Source organism: Tachypleus tridentatus, chromosome 13 (assembly GCF_004210375.1).
Source record: "Tachypleus tridentatus isolate NWPU-2018 chromosome 13, ASM421037v1, whole genome shotgun sequence".
Taxonomy (NCBI): domain Eukaryota; kingdom Metazoa; phylum Arthropoda; class Merostomata; order Xiphosura; family Limulidae; genus Tachypleus; species Tachypleus tridentatus.
In genome coordinates, this window is record NC_134837.1 from 232,114,990 (window position 1) to 232,133,892 (window position 18,903).

General features: G+C 32.0%; 1 protein-coding gene across 4 annotated transcripts in view; it reads left to right on the forward strand.

Moving 5' to 3' along the window:
* The window catches only part of LOC143239251 (organic cation transporter protein-like), a 53,631-nt gene that overhangs the window by 25,877 nt on the left and 8,851 nt on the right, over nucleotides 1-18,903 (forward strand). For 2 of the 4 annotated variants that reach the window (XR_013021079.1, XM_076480159.1), the window contains exons 9-11: nucleotides 477-658; nucleotides 2,014-2,153; nucleotides 3,723-3,794. Coding sequence is in view for 3 of the 4 variants with exons in the window: in XM_076480159.1 (XP_076336274.1) it covers nucleotides 477-658; nucleotides 2,014-2,153; nucleotides 3,723-3,794 (394 nt within the window). In the remaining variant the exon portion in view is untranslated. Of the gene's footprint in view, nucleotides 1-476; nucleotides 659-2,013; nucleotides 2,154-3,722; nucleotides 3,795-4,317; nucleotides 4,340-6,413; nucleotides 6,748-18,903 lie in introns of those variants that run through there. The other 2 variants (XM_076480158.1, XM_076480160.1) reach the window with 2 other exon arrangements.

Below are 18,903 nucleotides of genomic sequence, written 5' to 3' on the forward strand. Positions count from 1 at the left end.
TTTAAGTGAGGAAACTTTGTATTTTAATTATTTTCTGTGACGTAGACTTTTTGACCAAGAAAACCCTTTCCACCAATCATTTCACTCTAATGAATGCCATTGTAAGAAAACTTTTAATGTAGTAAGTAAATTTTTAACAAGAAATATATAATTATTCATTTAATCTATAGAATATTTATTTACTCCTGCAAATTTCTCTAAAGTTGATTTAAGTTTTTGAATCTATTGCGAAACGAAATGATGTTTTGAGACTTATATTTAAACTCTAATTTTAAAAGATTATTACTTTGGTAAAATTTGATTTGTTGTTTTAATAATATTTGTGTAGTAACTCTATTATTCCCTATCTAAAACATGTGGTTGAATTTTGAAAAGCGATGTGTTGTTCTAAATATTGGCAATTTCAAAGAACTTTTACTTTTTTCAAAAAAGATCTTGAATATAATAAATATCAATTAGCTTATGATTTTTTCAAGATCTTCTTTGGTTGCGAATAACCTTGGCTATGACTGGAAAATTCTGTATTTCTTCTTCTTTTGCCATCATCTACGTATTTTCTGCAGAAATTTATCCAACTGTTGTACGTAATGTTGGTGTTGGCTCCAGTTCTACTTGTGCTAGAATTGGGTCCATGGTGGCACCATTTGTCAAGGAACTGGTGAGTCTGAATTCCACATCTACTTTGTTCAAGATTATTTAACTATATACAGTGTGTAATTTTTTTGTTTTTTCTAACAATCAATTGATATAAATCCAGCAAGAGAAAGCAAAACATTTTCAGACAGTTGTATTAACTCAACTAACAGGACAACAATAAATTTAACCCTTTACTATGTTTCACTCTGCTTCCAAATATTTTTACCCTACACTGAATTCAAATAATAAAAAGTATATTAAATGATTTTGTCTAAGAAGAAAAATAAGAAAAAGTAGACAAGAAAATATTGAGTGAAAAACGATAAATAAAAGAAGATTTAATTATTGTTTATAAAACAGACTTTAAGAGAAGAAAAACTGAGTTATTCTAAAATAGTCCATGTCAGATGAGTTATTCTAAAATAAAGATTACGAAAATGTAGATCTAATACTTAAATTCAAAGTAAATGAAAGTATTTCAAATTAAGCATCGACGTATGTGTGAAATTATAATTGATTAGTCTTATATGTAAAACTTTTAGCCTTGTTGTGATCAGTATTTGTCAAAGATTTTCACATTAATATTTCAGAAAGTAAGAATTCATCGGCGTTATGTCTAAAATATCTAATCTGTTTGTATTATATTTTTATCCTACAATGTTACTTAATAGCGTTTGTGCAGAATCAGGATATAAAATACACTTTAAAACACTGTTACTTGTTTTGTTCTGTGATTTATACCAATATTATGATGAAAACATTCGCCAGACCCATACCTAACCACTTTGAATTGGAACCACTCTTTGCTTTTTCTCATTATTTGCCTAAACACATGAACTAATTTTAAACTTTGTAATAAAAAATGATTGATCTGAGAAACTGCTCTTGTATGATAACTGAATCGATATGTTAGTAGAACGCTAAAAAGCAATATTAAATTAAGGGGGTTAAAAAAACAAAACAATTTTTATGTAAATCTATATGCATAGAGCTAAGTCACGTTTAACTGTTACAAGAAGACATATTTGTAATGTAAACGTATAGAAACTGATGAAATAAAGTGTTTATTTGGAATTATATTTTGTTATAATACTGTATTCATTCACTGTTTCCCTCTTCCTATTGGTTTCCCATTCGAACAGCGATAAGTTTAAGCATTTACAACTCTAAAATCTGTGGTTCAGTTCCCCACGGTGGGCACAGCAGATAGCTTACGTAGCTTTACTCTTAAACAAACAAAATATATTTCTTACTGATATAAAACAGGACGCACGTTGAACACCACTCCTGACTGATCCACCAGTTTCTTAATGAACTATTGGACAATTATAAAAATTATTCCAGCATATGAAGTTTAAGAGATTTATCATTTCATAGGAAAAAGCCACCAGTCAAGGTGTTCCTCTAGGAATTTTTGGAGGATTATCCATTGCAGCAGGACTCTTAGTTTTACTTTTACCAGAAACCAAAAATAAACCATTACCTGATACTCTAGAAGAAGGCGAGGAGTTTGGGAAGTAAGTTTGTGTTATTGTTTAATTTACTCTACATGAAAAGTTATAAAAGTTGACAAAATATCACTAACTTCTGAACTGTTAAATAAAAGGAGTATTTTCTAGTTTTTCAGCAACTTTAGATTGCCGATGTTTAGAGCGTTGGCATGGTTTGATCTATACTATTATAATTCTGACAAGAACCCATTTCAAATTATCATGTACAGAGGTTGAGTACATTATACTAAAACACTTTGGTAGATTCTCCATAACATTACAGCTTACGTTGCTTCGTCTGTTCATGCTCTCTTTGAAAACTGTGGATCTTGACAATAGTCTTCTAAAGTAATTTCCATTTCAGAAGGCTTCACATTGCGCTACTTTTACCTCTGACTATTCATAACACTATGCAACAAAAGTTTTACTTTTTTTTGTTCCTGAGCACAAAGTGTTATTTCCCAATTGCTTATGCCTAAAGTAAATGGACAAGACCTATTTTTCTCTTCAAACTTTACTTTTGTGACCTGGGGCATATAACGAAAACATGATGGGATGTTTGAGGGCTGATACGTGAAAGTGATTTACATTACAGTCGCAAATCTCGAAAAACTACTCACTTCTAAACATTTTCGTATAACTTTAGTATAAATACATGTAAATTTTGATTCATATGTTGTTTTATTCAGACCTTATGTAAATGAAAATGTGCAAGTTTGCCCGTTACATAGAAAATATGTTAATTTCTAAATTTCATTATCCATGTCACAAAAGCAAAGTTTGAAGAAAATAATGGCCATTTTTCTGTACTTTTACAACATGAGGAATTAAGAAATAACACATACTATCCAGAAACAAATTTTGTGTTACATAGTGTAATCTATTTAATATAAGAAGACTACGGTTTTCTGTCGTACTTTTCAATATTCTGATCACATATAAATCCATAAAGCTTCGTATGGAATAGCATTAATACTCTTTTCATTATCTAATTGCTTGAGGTATGCTGTCGTTGAGAGGATATGCTGTAAATGCAGCTTATGTAAAATTAAGTTGTGTAGATTTTCAAGACAGAGAACCGTCTACTGCTGCCTGGCTTTTCATATTGACTTTTGTGTTCGTAAGTTCTAAACTGAAAAAAAAAGCACCACAATTTATCCTTGTACGACTTGGATACGACTTTTCTCAGGTCTCTTTTTCGATGGTCATGGAACCTCAACTTTATTCAGATTCCATTGTTTTCCAAGCGTATCAAGTGGCAGCGATATATATACCTGTCTTGGAAGTACTAAACTTCCAATCAGAAAAAAAAAAATCTTCACGATTTGAAAGCAGAAATGTCTGACGTCAGAAAGTGGTATTACATACCTTTCAAAAAACGCTTAATGTTTAACAACATCCGCTACCTACAAAACACCAAAAAATGTCAAATGCAGGTTTGTTATATGCCTTCAGCGGAAGCTTTGTCAGCTGTTGTTATCATGGGTTTTTCTGATTTCCGTGATTTAAATTGTTTTAATATGATATACGCAACTTTCTATATGACCAATGCATCTAAAGGAAGCAGAAATCATTATAAACAAACATTTTCTGCAGGAAGAACTACACCTCTAACGTTTTAAGGGAATACTGGGACAAGCTGACCGGGAAGAATTTTGAACTAGAAAGGTTAGTCATTCGTACGTGCGATTAATTTTTGTGCTAATAACTGGTTTTTAGCAAGAGATTATTTAAATTATACTTTATTAATTCTTATTATTATTACAAAGTGTTTCTTTGTTTACGAAAAAATTGACTTCAAAAATTCCTTCTTATGTAATATGTCACTTCTATACACACAAACACCTGATTCTTCCACATGAAATCACGAAGAATTACCACACTTTGGCTATAGGTAATTCAATAGACACGTTCAACTCACATGCCGTTGCACATACAGATATAAATCAAACTTTCATACAGGTAATTTTGTACTTTCACAATTCTGTAGCTATAAGTAACGTCTACAATTATTGCTCTTTAGAACATATTACCAAGCAGAAATTATGTACTTACATCAAACATTTTTATAATTTTACAAATGAGCATCGCTGTATGTTACGAAATACTTTTGTAATGGGAGATGGTGATATGTATTTTCTTGTTGCTTTTTATGTGAAATTGTTATTAACATCAGAATAATTACTGATAGGTTTTAACTCTTCTTACCTTATTGGTCTCGTACGGATTTTACCATACGAAGCTGGTTACTGGAATTTAACACTCAGGGTGGAGTGTGCTCGGTACTATAATTTATCCCGGACAAGTCTCTGATTTATTATGTTAAGTATGTTAAAGCATTACGATTTGAAATAGCCGCAGATTTTAATTTTAATTTAGTACTTAATTGAATGTCGATATGTAACAGATTTATGATAACTGCCAAGAGCACTGATACACGCAATTTTCTGTCTTAACACAAATATATTTTAATATACAAATAATAATAATAATACAATTGATAGCAATGGTTATTACAAATAATGATTTATATACAAAAATTTTATAAACTTACAAATTTTACTGAGTCTTCTTTCTGATCTGGAACTGAAACTTTCATTGAAGTTTTATGGAGAACGAATTAATCCTATGTTGATACACATCTACAGTTAACTTCACAGCAAAGCGACCTAGTTGTTTCACAGACACACGTAAGTTTATCAACACCGAAGTTATACAATGTCGTGGAAATACTCATGTCCAAAGTTAATTTTCTGAAGTTGAATGGCTTGTAATGTTCAAAAGCTATAAACGTTCTTGGTTAAATATCTGTAGTTTTTTGACTGAGAAGCGTTTATCATAATTATAGCTTCCAAGGATTATAATATATTGACCGTAGCAATCCAACAAAATTCTCTTACTGTCTGTTGACGCGTTGGTTTATAATCTTTAGGTGATGTTCTAGAAAGTTCAATTGGCTCAACAATATTTTAAGATACGATGATGGTTTCGTAAAACATATTGTTCATTCTTACTCTTGCGAATTATCTATAGGTTTAGAGAGAGTGCGAGACTTACGCAATACACATTTAACAATATAAGTTATACATTTCTAAATATATATGAAACTGAAACAAACATAGATATTAAAATAATATTAAATGCGTTACAAGTGATGCACAGAAGTGTATGTGATAATTATTAATCCCATACGTAAATAAACGAAAATCTGTTTATAATCTCGATAACAATCAGCGCTTTTCAACAGACAGCTATTTTCATTAGAACTACTTTGGGAATTCAAAATAATGTTGACAAAAATAACAATGTTTGTAAATATTTAATGTGTTTCTGTTGATTAGGTAAATATTTGTTACATATTATTATTTATTTCAGACCAGTCTCCGCTTTATTATGTTACATACAATATGTATTACTTTATCAAATAACAGGAAATTTGAATTTAGAAGTTAATTAAATGTTAATATGTATCAAATTTATGATATTTGCCAACATTACTGATACACACAAGTTTTTTTTTTAACACAAATGTATTTTAATATAGAAACAAACAAAAACAATAAAATTTATAATAACGGTTATTACTAATAGTTATTACAAATAATGGTCTATATACAAAAGTTTTACAAACTCACAAACTATACTGAGTCTTCTATCTGGTATAAAACTGAATCTTTTATCGACGTTTACGGAGAGCAAATTAATTCTTTGTTGATGCACCTGTAAACGGCTAGCTAGCTTGGAGTACTCGCACACTTTCGCTGACGATAATATCTAATGTTCTCGTAGAAATACTAACGTTCAAAATTATTTACTGAAGTTAAACGTTTTGTAATGTTCGAAATCTTCAATAGTCTTCAATCAAAATTATAGTTTCCTTGGCCTATAACATACTAACTGTAGCTGTCCGATAATAATAATCTTTCGTCTCTCGGCTAGCCTATTTCAATAAGAATCACGCGAGTTTGTAGAAATTTCAACATTGTTTTAGGGCGTTTTCGTAAAAAAATATATTGTTGATTTTTACTTTCAAGAATCTTCTACAAACTCCGAAAGGAGGCGAGACTTGCGCAATACACAGCCAACAATGTATGCCATAGGCAAAACGAAAATTACACTGAAACAAACGCAGGCACTAAAATAAATGCATAAGAGCAAATCTCTTACACGTTTTATTAAGTATTTTTGGTATAAATTATCAGTTACAAAAATGATGAATTAGCATACGTTCCAATTGCATTTATTAAATAATAATATTTTTAATGTTAAAACATTTGTTATCTTCAGAAACGAATCATCTAAACATCCAGAACAGGAGGAATATACCGCAGCAAATTTATAGCTGAAAGTAAACGTGGTTGGATGTAAAAGAGTTCGAGACAACTTTCACCCTGAAAGCGTAGAGAAGGAAAATTATGTTCAGAATAAAGTTCATTAATACCCAAAACCTGTAAAATAGAAGTGTTGTTAAATCATAACTACTTTTCCCACATATGTATTTAGAAGCATTTGAAACATTATATATTCTAATCTTTTTTCTTATGATAATAACGTACCGACAACTTGTGTGGTATTCAACTTCCAGAATATTTTAATAATAAAATATATATTATTTTTTAAACTTTTCTGCTGTTATTTTAATCTTTAAGCCTAACGCTAGAGAACTCATCAAATTACATTGAAGTATTTCTAAATGTTTATGTGTAACATAATATGAGCTAACCAAGAAGGTGCATTTGTAATTACTGCTGAAATTTGAGAATTTTAACGAATTGTAAGTATTAATTTTATGTTTCTACTACATATTTTTAGTACACAGTAAAATCTGTGCTTTTGTTTTAGATGAATGATTAAATGTATCTGTGCTACACAGGAATATTTAAATGCATTAATGTTGATGTTGCAACATTTCTTTTGCATGGGAAAATGTTTCCTTTCTAATTAAACAAATGTCAACAAGCAAACATTACGCTTTGTAAAATCACCCATGTTGAGTGTCTGAAAGTGGTGTACGCCCTATAAAATTTGCAGTAGTTCATTCTAGCTTTCGGTTATAAATTATCACAAATATTTCAATTATAACGTCACAAGTAAAATCGAACCAGATTGGTTGTCTATTTGTTGTGGACGTAGTTTGTTTATTAAAATTTTCTTTTGTTCTTAGCATTTTATTGTTCAATGCACTTCCGTGTATTCTGTAACTTCACTCCTACCAAATATTTCAGCATATTGGGAAGTATATTGAATAATAAAATGTTACGAACAGAATAAACTCGGAGAATTCACTAATTACGTCTGCAACTAAATCTCAATTAATATACTTTGTCTTAGTTCTAAATTTAAAATTAGAGTTTCTTTGTGCTTGAAAATTGTTTATTTATAACAGAAAGCTTACATATAGTACAACAAACGTTACAGGGCGAATAATGGAATGGTTAAAGCTATTTGTTGTTATAATGGAACTTTCATACCATCGGATTTAAATTGGAAATTTTTATTTTTTACGAAGGACCAGGTAACAACAAAAGCTTTTATTCGTAACGAAATATGGTTCGACTCTGCTCTGCTTTGTAAGAGCATATTTTGAATCACATAAATTGGAATTGATAGGAATAGAACACAATGCTAGAATTAAAGTAAAATCAGACGCTATCTAAGTTATATTTCTTGGGGCGGATGAACAGCTAGTTATCAATGTGTACAAAATAGAAACTTCAGTGAAATCACCTCGTCCGAGGTGGATATTTCTGTGTATTTTTTTCTTATAGGAAAGCCACATCGGGTTATCTGCTATGTCCACCAAGGGGAATCAAACTTCAGATTTTAGCGTTGTATATTCAAAGACGTACTGCTATCCCAGCAGGACCTTTCAGAGTGTCTGTTTAACTTCGATCTTAACTGTAACGTATTATACATTTGTCATCATTTTCTTCAGATGCTATGTTTGGTTCAAATTGATACAGTTAAATGTTACCAGTGGCAGACTTGTATAACTTGTATCCATTTCGAATCGGAGATGTATGCAAGTTTTTTTAAAATAATGAACTTATTCTAGGATATTATCACTGCGTTATGTAGTCTGCTCTACGTTAAAGTATTATATGGTATGTGATTTTTTACAACAGTAATATATATAATTTTAGTCTGCTTACCTATCAGTTACCCGCTGGAACAGCGGTAAGTCTTCGGATTTATAACCCTCAATTCAATGGTTCGATTTCTCTCGGTAGACACAACAGTTAGTCCGATGTGGCTTTGCTACAAAAAGCAAACACACGCTCATTCACTATTAATAAAAAAAAAAAAGTTATTGAAATATCTTTTCAACTCAAACCTTTTAGGTTATTGTTGCTAAATGTTATAAAATATTTGTATGAAAGACATACTAATAATGTTTAGCTCAACTTTTCCACCAGTCATTTTTAACTTAGACATTTTATTTAATTCCAGTTACTCAGATATAAGTCTGAAGATAAACAATTATAAAATCAGGTTTTGAAATCTGCTGCGGGCACAAAATATTTAAACCGTTTTAGAGTTTTGTGCTTAACAAACATTTTATTTTGTAAAATAATACATATTTTTTTATAAAATACTTTAAAAATTTAAAAAAGCAATATTTCAAATATTAGAATATTAAATTAACCAGTAAAGCAATCTTTTATATGTTACTTATCAATGAGCTATGAATGCGTGAACGCTGTTCTGACGGACAATTTCTTGTGAGAAACTTTTAAAAGTGCTACAGATGTCATCATAGTCTTTAAGTTAAGATACTTTCATTGGCGTTTATTAATTACTTGCATAAACGGAGGAAAAAAAGCAACAATGATTTAGCCTCGAATAGAGCTAATATTTTTGATATAGTTGGATAATATTGTATATAAATATTTAGACATATTCAAATCGGAGGGATTTGATATAATTTAGGGCCAGGTGGGTTAAGGCATTTGACTCGTATTCTGAGGGTCGCGGGTTCAAATCCCGGTCGCACCAAACATGCTCGCCCTTTTAGCCGTGGGAATGTTATAAAGTGACGGTGAGTCCCACTATTCGTTGGCAAAAGAGTAGCTCAAGAGTTGGCGACCGGGATTTGAACCCGCGACCCTCAGATTATGAGTCGAACGCCTTAACCCACCTGGCCATGTCGAGCCCAAATATATTAGTGAAATATAGAGAAACATTCGATGTTTAGGTTTTCCCTAGTGATCTTTTGCTCAAAGCATACACTCCTCTGTAAAATTAACTAGCGTTTATTAATATTTTAAAAACTCTATCAATTTCATATGGCTCTGATTTAACTTAGTATAATTGGAATTCTGCTTTTAACGGGAACAATGAGTTATTTGTTTATTGTAGCTAGTTATTTTGTTTGTTAAATAATGTAGAGAAGGTGATGTTTTAACAAACATTTTGGAATTATCATTACAGTGTCGAGTAGCTGGAGATAGAGATTATAACATGAGAACTGACTTGGTTCAGAATTTCATTCTTTTTATAATTCTGATGTTATGTGCTTTATATGTTTGGAATGGTTAATAAAATACAAAATTAATATCTGCCTAGACTTTATGAATTTTCTGTGCATTAAATAAATATAAAGACAGGCTATTATGGTGAATATTTTACATATCTGAATCAGTACTTCATGGGATTGAAAACAAAATTGAGGGTACGACTGAATAGGGAGGACCACAACTATATATATATATATTTATAATTTGGCTAAATTTTCCCTTGTGGTTAAAGCCTTAAGTGCATGTAAACATTCTTTGGTATGTTAACGAGAGCTTGATGTACTCGATATAATGTATGGGGAGGCCTGGTACGGCCAGATGGTTAAGGTGCTCGACTCGTAATCCGAAGGTCGCGGGTTCGAATCTCCCTCGCACCAAACATGCTCGCCCTTTCAGCCATCGGGGCATATAATATCACAACCAATCCCGCTATTCGTTTATAAAAGAGTAGCTCAAGAGTTAGCGGTGGGTGGTGATGACTAGCTGTCTTTCCTCTGGTCTTGCACTGCTAAATTAGGGACGGCTAGCTCTGATGTAGGTTTGCGCGAAATTTGAAACAAATAATTTATGGGGCCTTAATTTATCCTCGAATAGACCAGTCCAAACGTTAGCAAGACGTGGTAGGATCGTAATCTAAAGTTAACGTTAATGATCACAGCAAAACTTAACATTAGGCTGAAGTAAGTGACTTTTATCAGATACCGATCTAAGTTTTATGATATTGAAACACTCAAACGTGGATTATTTCGTGACACGGATGCGTTTTATCCTACATTTGAAAGATTTTTAAAAAGTTATCTAAAATGAGTAAAGTGTAACCTCCCTTTTTGTTACTGTTATTTGATCTACGTTACCGCGCACAGTTCTGTTTGTCTTCGATATCAAACCTGTCTTTCCAACTTTTGTTTTCCAAATGTTTTGTCGCATTGACCTTATTCGTTTGAACAAGAAATGCCACTTTTTAGTTTCTGTCTCAAAAACTATAAAAGGGAAGGGGAACAAAAGGATCACAGAAGGGTGTGGATGAAAAGGCGTGTGGATAAAATATCTTCTGGGATAAATAGGAAGAAACAACAACATATTATGATATCCTGGGGCATAGGTGGAGGATATAACTGACACAGCAGGCGTTATGATAAAAGGGTTTAATAGAGATGCCGTTTTTGTGGTGCATGTAGGGATTAATGATGTAGGCAAAAGTAGGTCAGAGGAGTTAATTGATAAGCATAAGGAGTTGATAAAAGCATTAAAAGAAAAGGCAGTAACTTAATCTTGTCAGCGATACTGCCTATAATTACTAGTGTGGATGAAGTTGTAAGTAGGCCACTAGAGCTAAATGCCAGGCTAAGGTTGGTATGTGAGGTTAAGCACATAATTGGTTGGATCAGATCAGTGGAAGAAGAGAGCTTTTTAGAGTGGATGGCTTACAATAATTAAATAGGGTAGAAGCTGGACTAATTTTTAAAGTTATTAATTTAGCTGTAAAGGAAGTTTTAAATTAGGATTAAGCATTGGTGAGGGCCAGGAACAACTAACTACAAAAATATAAGAGGCAGAAAAAGGTTTAGTGTAGGCTTAATTGTTATTGTTATCATACTAGAAGTGTAAAAGGTAAAACAGATGACTTTAGAGTATTGGTGGGAATGGAGGATTTTAATATAATGGGAATATTTGAAACATGGTTAAATTTATATGATTTTGATGACAGAAGTTTCTTTAAAACACAAGGTTACAGGGTATTTTATTGTATTTTTAATATTAAAGAGGAGGATGAGTGGATTTATATGTAAAATGTGAGTTGTTATATCATGTTGAAATTGAGGATATCAAAGATAACAGCAAGGAGATTGAACCCATTTATGTTCCTTTTAGTGGATATAAAGAAAAATTGCTTTTAGGGGGAAGTTGTTATAGACCATCAAATGGTACTTATTAAATTAGTGAGAAACTTTACAATGAGATTAATATTTCAACTATCAATGAAGTTGATTATGGGTAATTCTAATTTTAGTCATGTATATTAGGAAATGTTTTTGAAACTGTTCAAAATGGCCTTCTTCACCAATCAGTCAAGGAACCTATTAGTCTAGTCTAGTCTTTCTAGTGTTTGGGTATATTTATGTGTATATCCGGGAGGGTCAGGTACACTCGACCTCTTCCTCCTTCCATAACTTTGTTGGAGTGGCCAGATTAATATATATTTCGATTTAAATACAGAATGGCTGGAGTGATATCATAAATTTAGTCTGGTCCTTTTCAGGGCAATGTCCATTTATATTTATATTTATAGGAAATGTTTTTGAAACTGTTCAAAATGGCCGCCTTCACCAATTAGTCAAGGAACCTATTAGTCTAGTCTAGTCTCTCTGGTGTTTGGGTATATTTATGTGTGTATCCGGGAGGGTCAGGTACACTCGATCTCTTCCTCCTTCCATAACTTTGTTGGAGTGGCCAGATTAATATATATTTCGATTTAAATACAGAATGGCTGGAGTGATATCATAAATTTAGTCTGGTCCTTTTCAGGGCGATGTCCATTTATATTCTTCTTTTTTTATTATTATTATTATTACTATTATTATTATTTAATAAGTCTAGGTCCTAGGTGGCCTGTTTTATTTTATATATATTCTAATACTACTATTATTATTTTAAATGATTTTGTCTTAATGATCTAATGTATAGATTTAACGGGAAAAGGTGTTCAGGTCTCTCTTCATCATATATGCAATACCTGTCTAGTTCGCATAACCACTCATTTTTTCGCCAATTTTTTATCAAAATATTTTATTGTACTCTGTAGGAGTCTATCTGGTATTGTTTGTGTATTTGAGTAATTATGCATGAACTTTGATGAAGTGGTTTTAGGTACTCTGTATGCTAATGTAATTAGTGTATTCTGTGATGTTTGGAGTTTGGTTTGAATTTGATTTACACATGCATTGATCCATGCAGGAGCTGCATAGTCTATTACAACTCTAATGTATGACTTGTATATTTTAATGATGTTTTCTGGTGTTGTTCCGTAGTTTTTACCAGATAGACTCCTAGCATAGTGTATTCTTCGCCAAATATTACTTTTTATGTTATTTACATGTTTTATCCATGTAAGTTTCGAATCATATGTTAATCCTAAAAATTTTGCAGATGTAGCAGTCTGGAGGCGTTCCCCACTCTTATAGATTTGGGGTTGAACCTTTTGATATTTCGCAGATTTTGAAAATATTACTAGTTGCGTCTTCGCTGTATTTATTTTGATTCTATATTTTTCACAATATTCACATAATCTATTAAGTTGTGGTTGTAAGTTGGCGGCTGCTATTTCTGGTGTAGGGGCACTTTTCCAAATTGCTACATCATCAGCGAACTGAGACGCGTATCCATGGTTTGGATCTTTTAGTAGCATATTACTTACATACATGATGAAGAGAATAGGGCTAACCACCCCTCCTTGAGGGACTCCAGCTTCTGGAGTGAAGAACTCCGAGAAAGTTTCCTCTACGTTTACCCTACATTTTCTATTTTCCAAAAAGTTTGATAACCAGCGAATAATTTCACGCGGTAGTCCCATTTCGTACATACGGAACCGAAGACCATTGTGCCATACAGTGTCGAATGCTTTCTCGGTATCGAGGAAGCAAGCAACAGTGCATTCTTTATTATTAAAGCTGTTTATTATTGTTTTAGTTAACCTAATTAAGTGATCTGTTGTTTGCCTATATTTTCTAAATCCGTTTTGTTCTTCTGGTAATATTGCATTATTCTCCAAAAATGTGGAGAGTCTATTGCTTATTATTCTTTCGAGAATTTTGCCTACACAGCTGGTCAGGCTGATCGGTCGATAATTGTTTGGTTTATTGGTTATTAGAAACAATGCTATTTTAGATTTATTTTTATATTTAAATATGGAAATGAGCAAGAGTGTAGAAACTGGGGAACACCTGAGTGCAAGTGATCATTGCTCTATTTGTCTATTAGGTTCAATATTTTGCTGCATGTGGAGATCAGGAATAATTATGTTTTAATTACAAATTTCAATAAACCAAATTATAAAGTAATGCAACAAAAACTGTTGTGGATTATTTAGAGACACTGATTAGATGTGGAAAACGTTCAAGGATAAATATTTAAGTATTCAAAGTAGACATATTCTTTATAGAAAGAAAGGCAACAAGTAAAGAACAAGTTGGCTTACAAAGAGATTAACAGATAAAATTAAAGAAAATTATCATAAGTTTAAGAAATTTAAATTGAATTGTTCATGAAAGTTCATGAAACAGGAAATTAGGACATCAAAAAGGATATATGAGGAACAATTGACTGAAATGTAAACAAAATTAACAGTAAGGATTTCTTTAAATACATTAAGAGTAAATAAAAATGTTAAAATGGGGGTAGGAACGTTGAGGGATGATTAAGGAAGGCTAGTATCTGATGATAAAGAGATAGGTAGGTTATTAAATCATGCATTTTCTTTGTTTTTTACTTATGAGGATTTAAGCAGTATTCCAGATCTTGAACAATTGATAGATGGAAATGAGAGTAAATAAGGTGACTGCATTAATTCTGATCTGGTTAAGAAAAGAGTGGGAAGTTTAGAAAATAAGATTCATGTACCAATTATATTTCCTCAAGGGTTTTTAAAAAGGTTAAAGATTGAATGTGTGAGCCACTTACTCTTATTTTTTGCCAGTTCTTGAATAGTGGGCAGATACCAGAGGATTAGAAGTTAGATAATGTAACTTCTCTTTTTAAGGGAGGTGGTAAAAATTGATCCAGTAATTACATATCCAATAGTCTTGCATTATTTGTGGAAAATGTTTTGAAAGTCTGATAAAAGATGCTTTTCAAAGTAATTTAACAAAGTTTAGAATTTTATTGGATAGTCAACATGGTTTTACTAAAGTAAAATCTTCTCTTACAAATCTTTTGATATTCTTTGAAAAAGTATTGCTTGTGTTGGTGAGGATAAGTGTGTAGATTTGGTATCTTTGGATTTTCAGAAAGCATTCGACAAGATTACACATAATAGGCTTGTAAAAAAAATATTTATACATGTGTGGTGGATAAGTTAGCAAAATTGTACAGAAAAGTGGCTGGATGGAAGATAGAAGAGGGTTGTCACAAATGGAGTTCAATCAAACTGGGTTAATATCACAAGTACTCTGTCTTCGGACTTTTGCTATTTGTGATTTACATCAATGACACAGATGAAGGAATAGTCAGTAATAAAAAAGTACTTATATTTGCAGATGATATTAAAGTCTTTGGTGTTGCTAGTTGCAGAAAGAATGCTGCTGATTTACAGAAGTATTTTGTTTGTCTTTTATGAATTTTGCTCAAAGCTACATGAGGGCTATCTACTCTAGCTGCCCCTAATTTAGCAGTGTAAAACTAGAGGGAAGGCAACTAGTCATTACCACCCACAGCCCACTCTTACCCCACTGACTTACCATCAACTCTTGAACCACTCTTTTACCAACAAATAGTGGGATTGACCGTAACATCATGACATCCCCATGGCTGAAATGGCGAGCAGGTTTGGTGTAATGGCAATTCAAACCGGCAACCCTCGGATTGTGAGTCGAGTGCCTTAACCAGCTGGTCATGCCGGGTTGACAGAAATATTTAGATCATTTAGCGAGTATGGTGAATAAGTAGCAGATGAATTTGATCTATAATAAATACAGGATAATGGCAAGGCAGATATTATTTTAGGTTCTACATAAATATTGAATACAATTCTAAAGAGGTTATAATTTAATTGTATAGGTGGATAGTTATGCCACATTTGGAATATTGTGTTCAGTCTTGGGCTCCTACCTTAGGAAAGACATTGAATTGTTGAAAAGAGTTACTAGAATAGTGCCTGGGATGGAGGAACTCTCATGAATGAGAGGCTGAAATCACTTAAGCTGTTTTTTCTTGAAAAACAAAGACTTAGGTGAATTTGACTGTAAAGGGAATTGACAATGTTGATGCATTATCATTTTTCATACTTGGTAATGAGAATAGAAGGATTAGTGAACATAATAAATGTAAATTTTGGCAGGGTAAGAGTCATTTTCAGCTAAAAGAGTTATTTTTCAAACTGGATGTTGGTGTTTGAAATGGATTACCTTTGGTTGTTGTGGAAGCAGCAAATTTAAGTGAATTTAAGGTAAAGCTTGTAAGTATATGAGTAATATGGGCTGGCCTTAAGTTTTTGTTTTTGAATTTACTTATTAATAATTTTAATTTAGATTAGAGAATGAAATAGGTGAGATGGACCAATAGATTTGTTGTCTGACAGTGTATTCAGGTTGCCATAATTGTGCCAATACCAGTAATACAATTAATAGGCTGACAGTGACATCATATTGTCATAATTTGTTTACTGGACTACCAATTAGTGCTTTTCTCCATAATAGGGGCCAGAATGCTGACTTCAAGAGGTAAGTTTTTAATTTATTTATTCCCAAATGATAGTACCTTATTTTTCTTATTCTTATTTTTCTTTTTCTTTTTTCTTCTTCTTTACTTTGGAGATTAGTCACTTTCCCATAACTGTCTGCAGGCAGTGAAGGGTAACATAGATGTGGGTAGAACATTGTGGGCTTGAGCACCCAAATCTTGCCCTCCTAATTTCTATTTTCATATCAGTTGTTACTCCTTTACTTTATTTCTTTTATGTGAGACTGGCAAATGAAGGTTAAAACTGATAGTATATGCCCACTGCAGTGTGGGTCATACTTTCATTGTCACCCTCAAAATGTAGGGTACCTTTTACATTCCATGTTATAGCTTATACCCTGGAACCTTTTTTAATTAGTGCACCAGTTTTTAATTTATTTTTGTTTTGGCTTGTTTTTAGGTTTATAACAAACTAATATAATTCGTCAGAGGTTTGGATTTGCTGTTTCAAATGCAGTCCTTCCTTTTGATAATGTTTAATCCTCTGTATTGCTTGATAAAGAGTGAATTGTATTTTATTGGTATTATATGTTCAGTTACATCAACATCATAACTGCTATCATTATCGTCCCCTGGTGGTATAGCAGTAAGTCTTCAGATTTACAAAACTAAAATCAGGGGCTCAATTCCCCTCAGTAGACTCAGCAGATAGCTCAATGTGACACTGCTATAAGAAAACACACACACTCACTGTCATTATCAGTGTTTTTTATGTAATCTATGTTTCAAATTAGTAGATTCAGAAGAAACTTTAAATTCTCTGTCTCTGTAAGTATGACAAGCTGCTAATTTTTTAGAAAATGGGTGACAGTCCTTTATGTTGTGGTACAGAGACTGAAAATGGCTTCTAATAAACAGTTGTAGAATAGTTACATTACTATGTCTTTTAAGAAGCATACCTGAAAATGGTAAAGAATTATTTTGTTCAATCTTTTTATAAATATAATGAATATCAATTAGTTTATGATTTTTTTCAAGATCTTCTTTAGTTGCAGATAACCTTGGCTATGATTGGAAAGTTCTGCATTTCTACTTCTTTTGCTATTACCTATGTGTTTTCTGCAGAAATGTATCCAACTGTTGTACGTAATGTTGGTGTTGGCTCCAGCTCTATTTGTGCTAGAATTGGGTCCATGGTGGCACCATTTGTCAAGGAACTGATGAGTATGGACTCCACATCTACCTTGTTCAAGATTGTTAAACCATTTGTATATACAGTGCATAAAAATATTTAATTGTTTTTTAACAATATGTTCTATATAAATCATGCACAAAAACAAAATGATACTTTTCAGGACAAGATTGACTTTAGACTTTTACTGTTATTTCTTTGTGCTTCAATGTATTTTGTAAATGCTCCTAAACTAATTCTACTAAGTGAAGAAAGCTAGACAAAACAATTTCATTTATGAAAAAATAGGTAAGGTAACCTTATGAAAAAAATAAAAATAATAAACATAAATTTTAATTAATGTATCTAAACGTATAAGAGTAGAAGATCTAAGGGAGTTGTTATAAAATATTCAGTTATTTTGCCTAAAACGAAAGATAAGAACATAATGATTGGATGAATTACACTAAAATAGATATTGTGAGAAGGTAAATCAAATATTTGAAGTCAAAGTAAATGAAGGTATTTCAGATTAAGAATTAGCATACATCTAAATAATTAATCACTCATATGTAAAAAGTTAGTCTAGTTGCAGTAGATGTTTTATAAGACGTTTATGCATTAATATGTGAATAAAGTAAGTGTTTATCACAGTTTAAGTCTAAAACATCTAATGTTGATTATATTATATGCCTTTACACCAGTGTTACTCAATAGTGTGTGTGTGTGTGTGTGTGTGTGTGCATGCACCCATAAAATAAGGATTTATCTATTTCTTTCTTATTGGTTAAAAGGCCTGGCATGGCCAAGCGTGTTAAGGCATACAACTCGTAATCCAAGGGTAGTGGGTTCGAATCCCGCTCGCACCAAACATGCTTGCCCTTTCAGCTGTGGGGGCATTATAATGTGATGGTCAAATCCACTATTCATTGGTAAAAAGAGTAGCCCAGGAGTTGGGGGTTGGGGGTGATGACTAGCTGCCTTCCCTCTAGTCTTACACTGTTAAATTAGGGACGGCTAATGCAGGTAGCCCCCGAGTAGCTTTGCAAGAAATTCACAACAAACAAACTTATTGGTTAAAAACAGTATGCACATTTAATACCACTAATGAACTATTGGACAATTATCAAGATCCCAGCATATGAAGTTTAATTGGTTTATTATTTCATAGGAAAAGGCCATCAGTCAAGGTGGTCCTCTTGGAAATTTTGGAGGATTATCCATTATTGCAGGTTTCTTAATACAAATTTTCATACAGATATTCTATCATTGGTATATGTTAGTAACATCACAAGCTCTTAAATAGGGTTGTGGTCACACATACTGATAAATTTATTCACCAAACCTCAAGTATTAGAGAGAGTATTATGATCTTTGATCAAATGTTTAGATTTATAGCATTTTAAGTAAACTTTTAAGAATGATTAGACACTAGAGTAATGCTGATGTCTATTGTAAATATTAGAAGAAGGCAAGAAATTTGGAAAGTAAGTTTTTGTTATTGAATTTACTGTGCATTTAAAATTAATAAAATATCAGTCAGTATGTAATAATTAAATTTTAAAAAATTTTTGAGTAATATTATACTACAAGTGGTGCGGGTCATTGAATATTTTGATTCCTGCTACTGCAACACAGATAGGAATTTATTTCAAATACTCCTGTACAAATATCATATTCAGTGAACTTCACCACT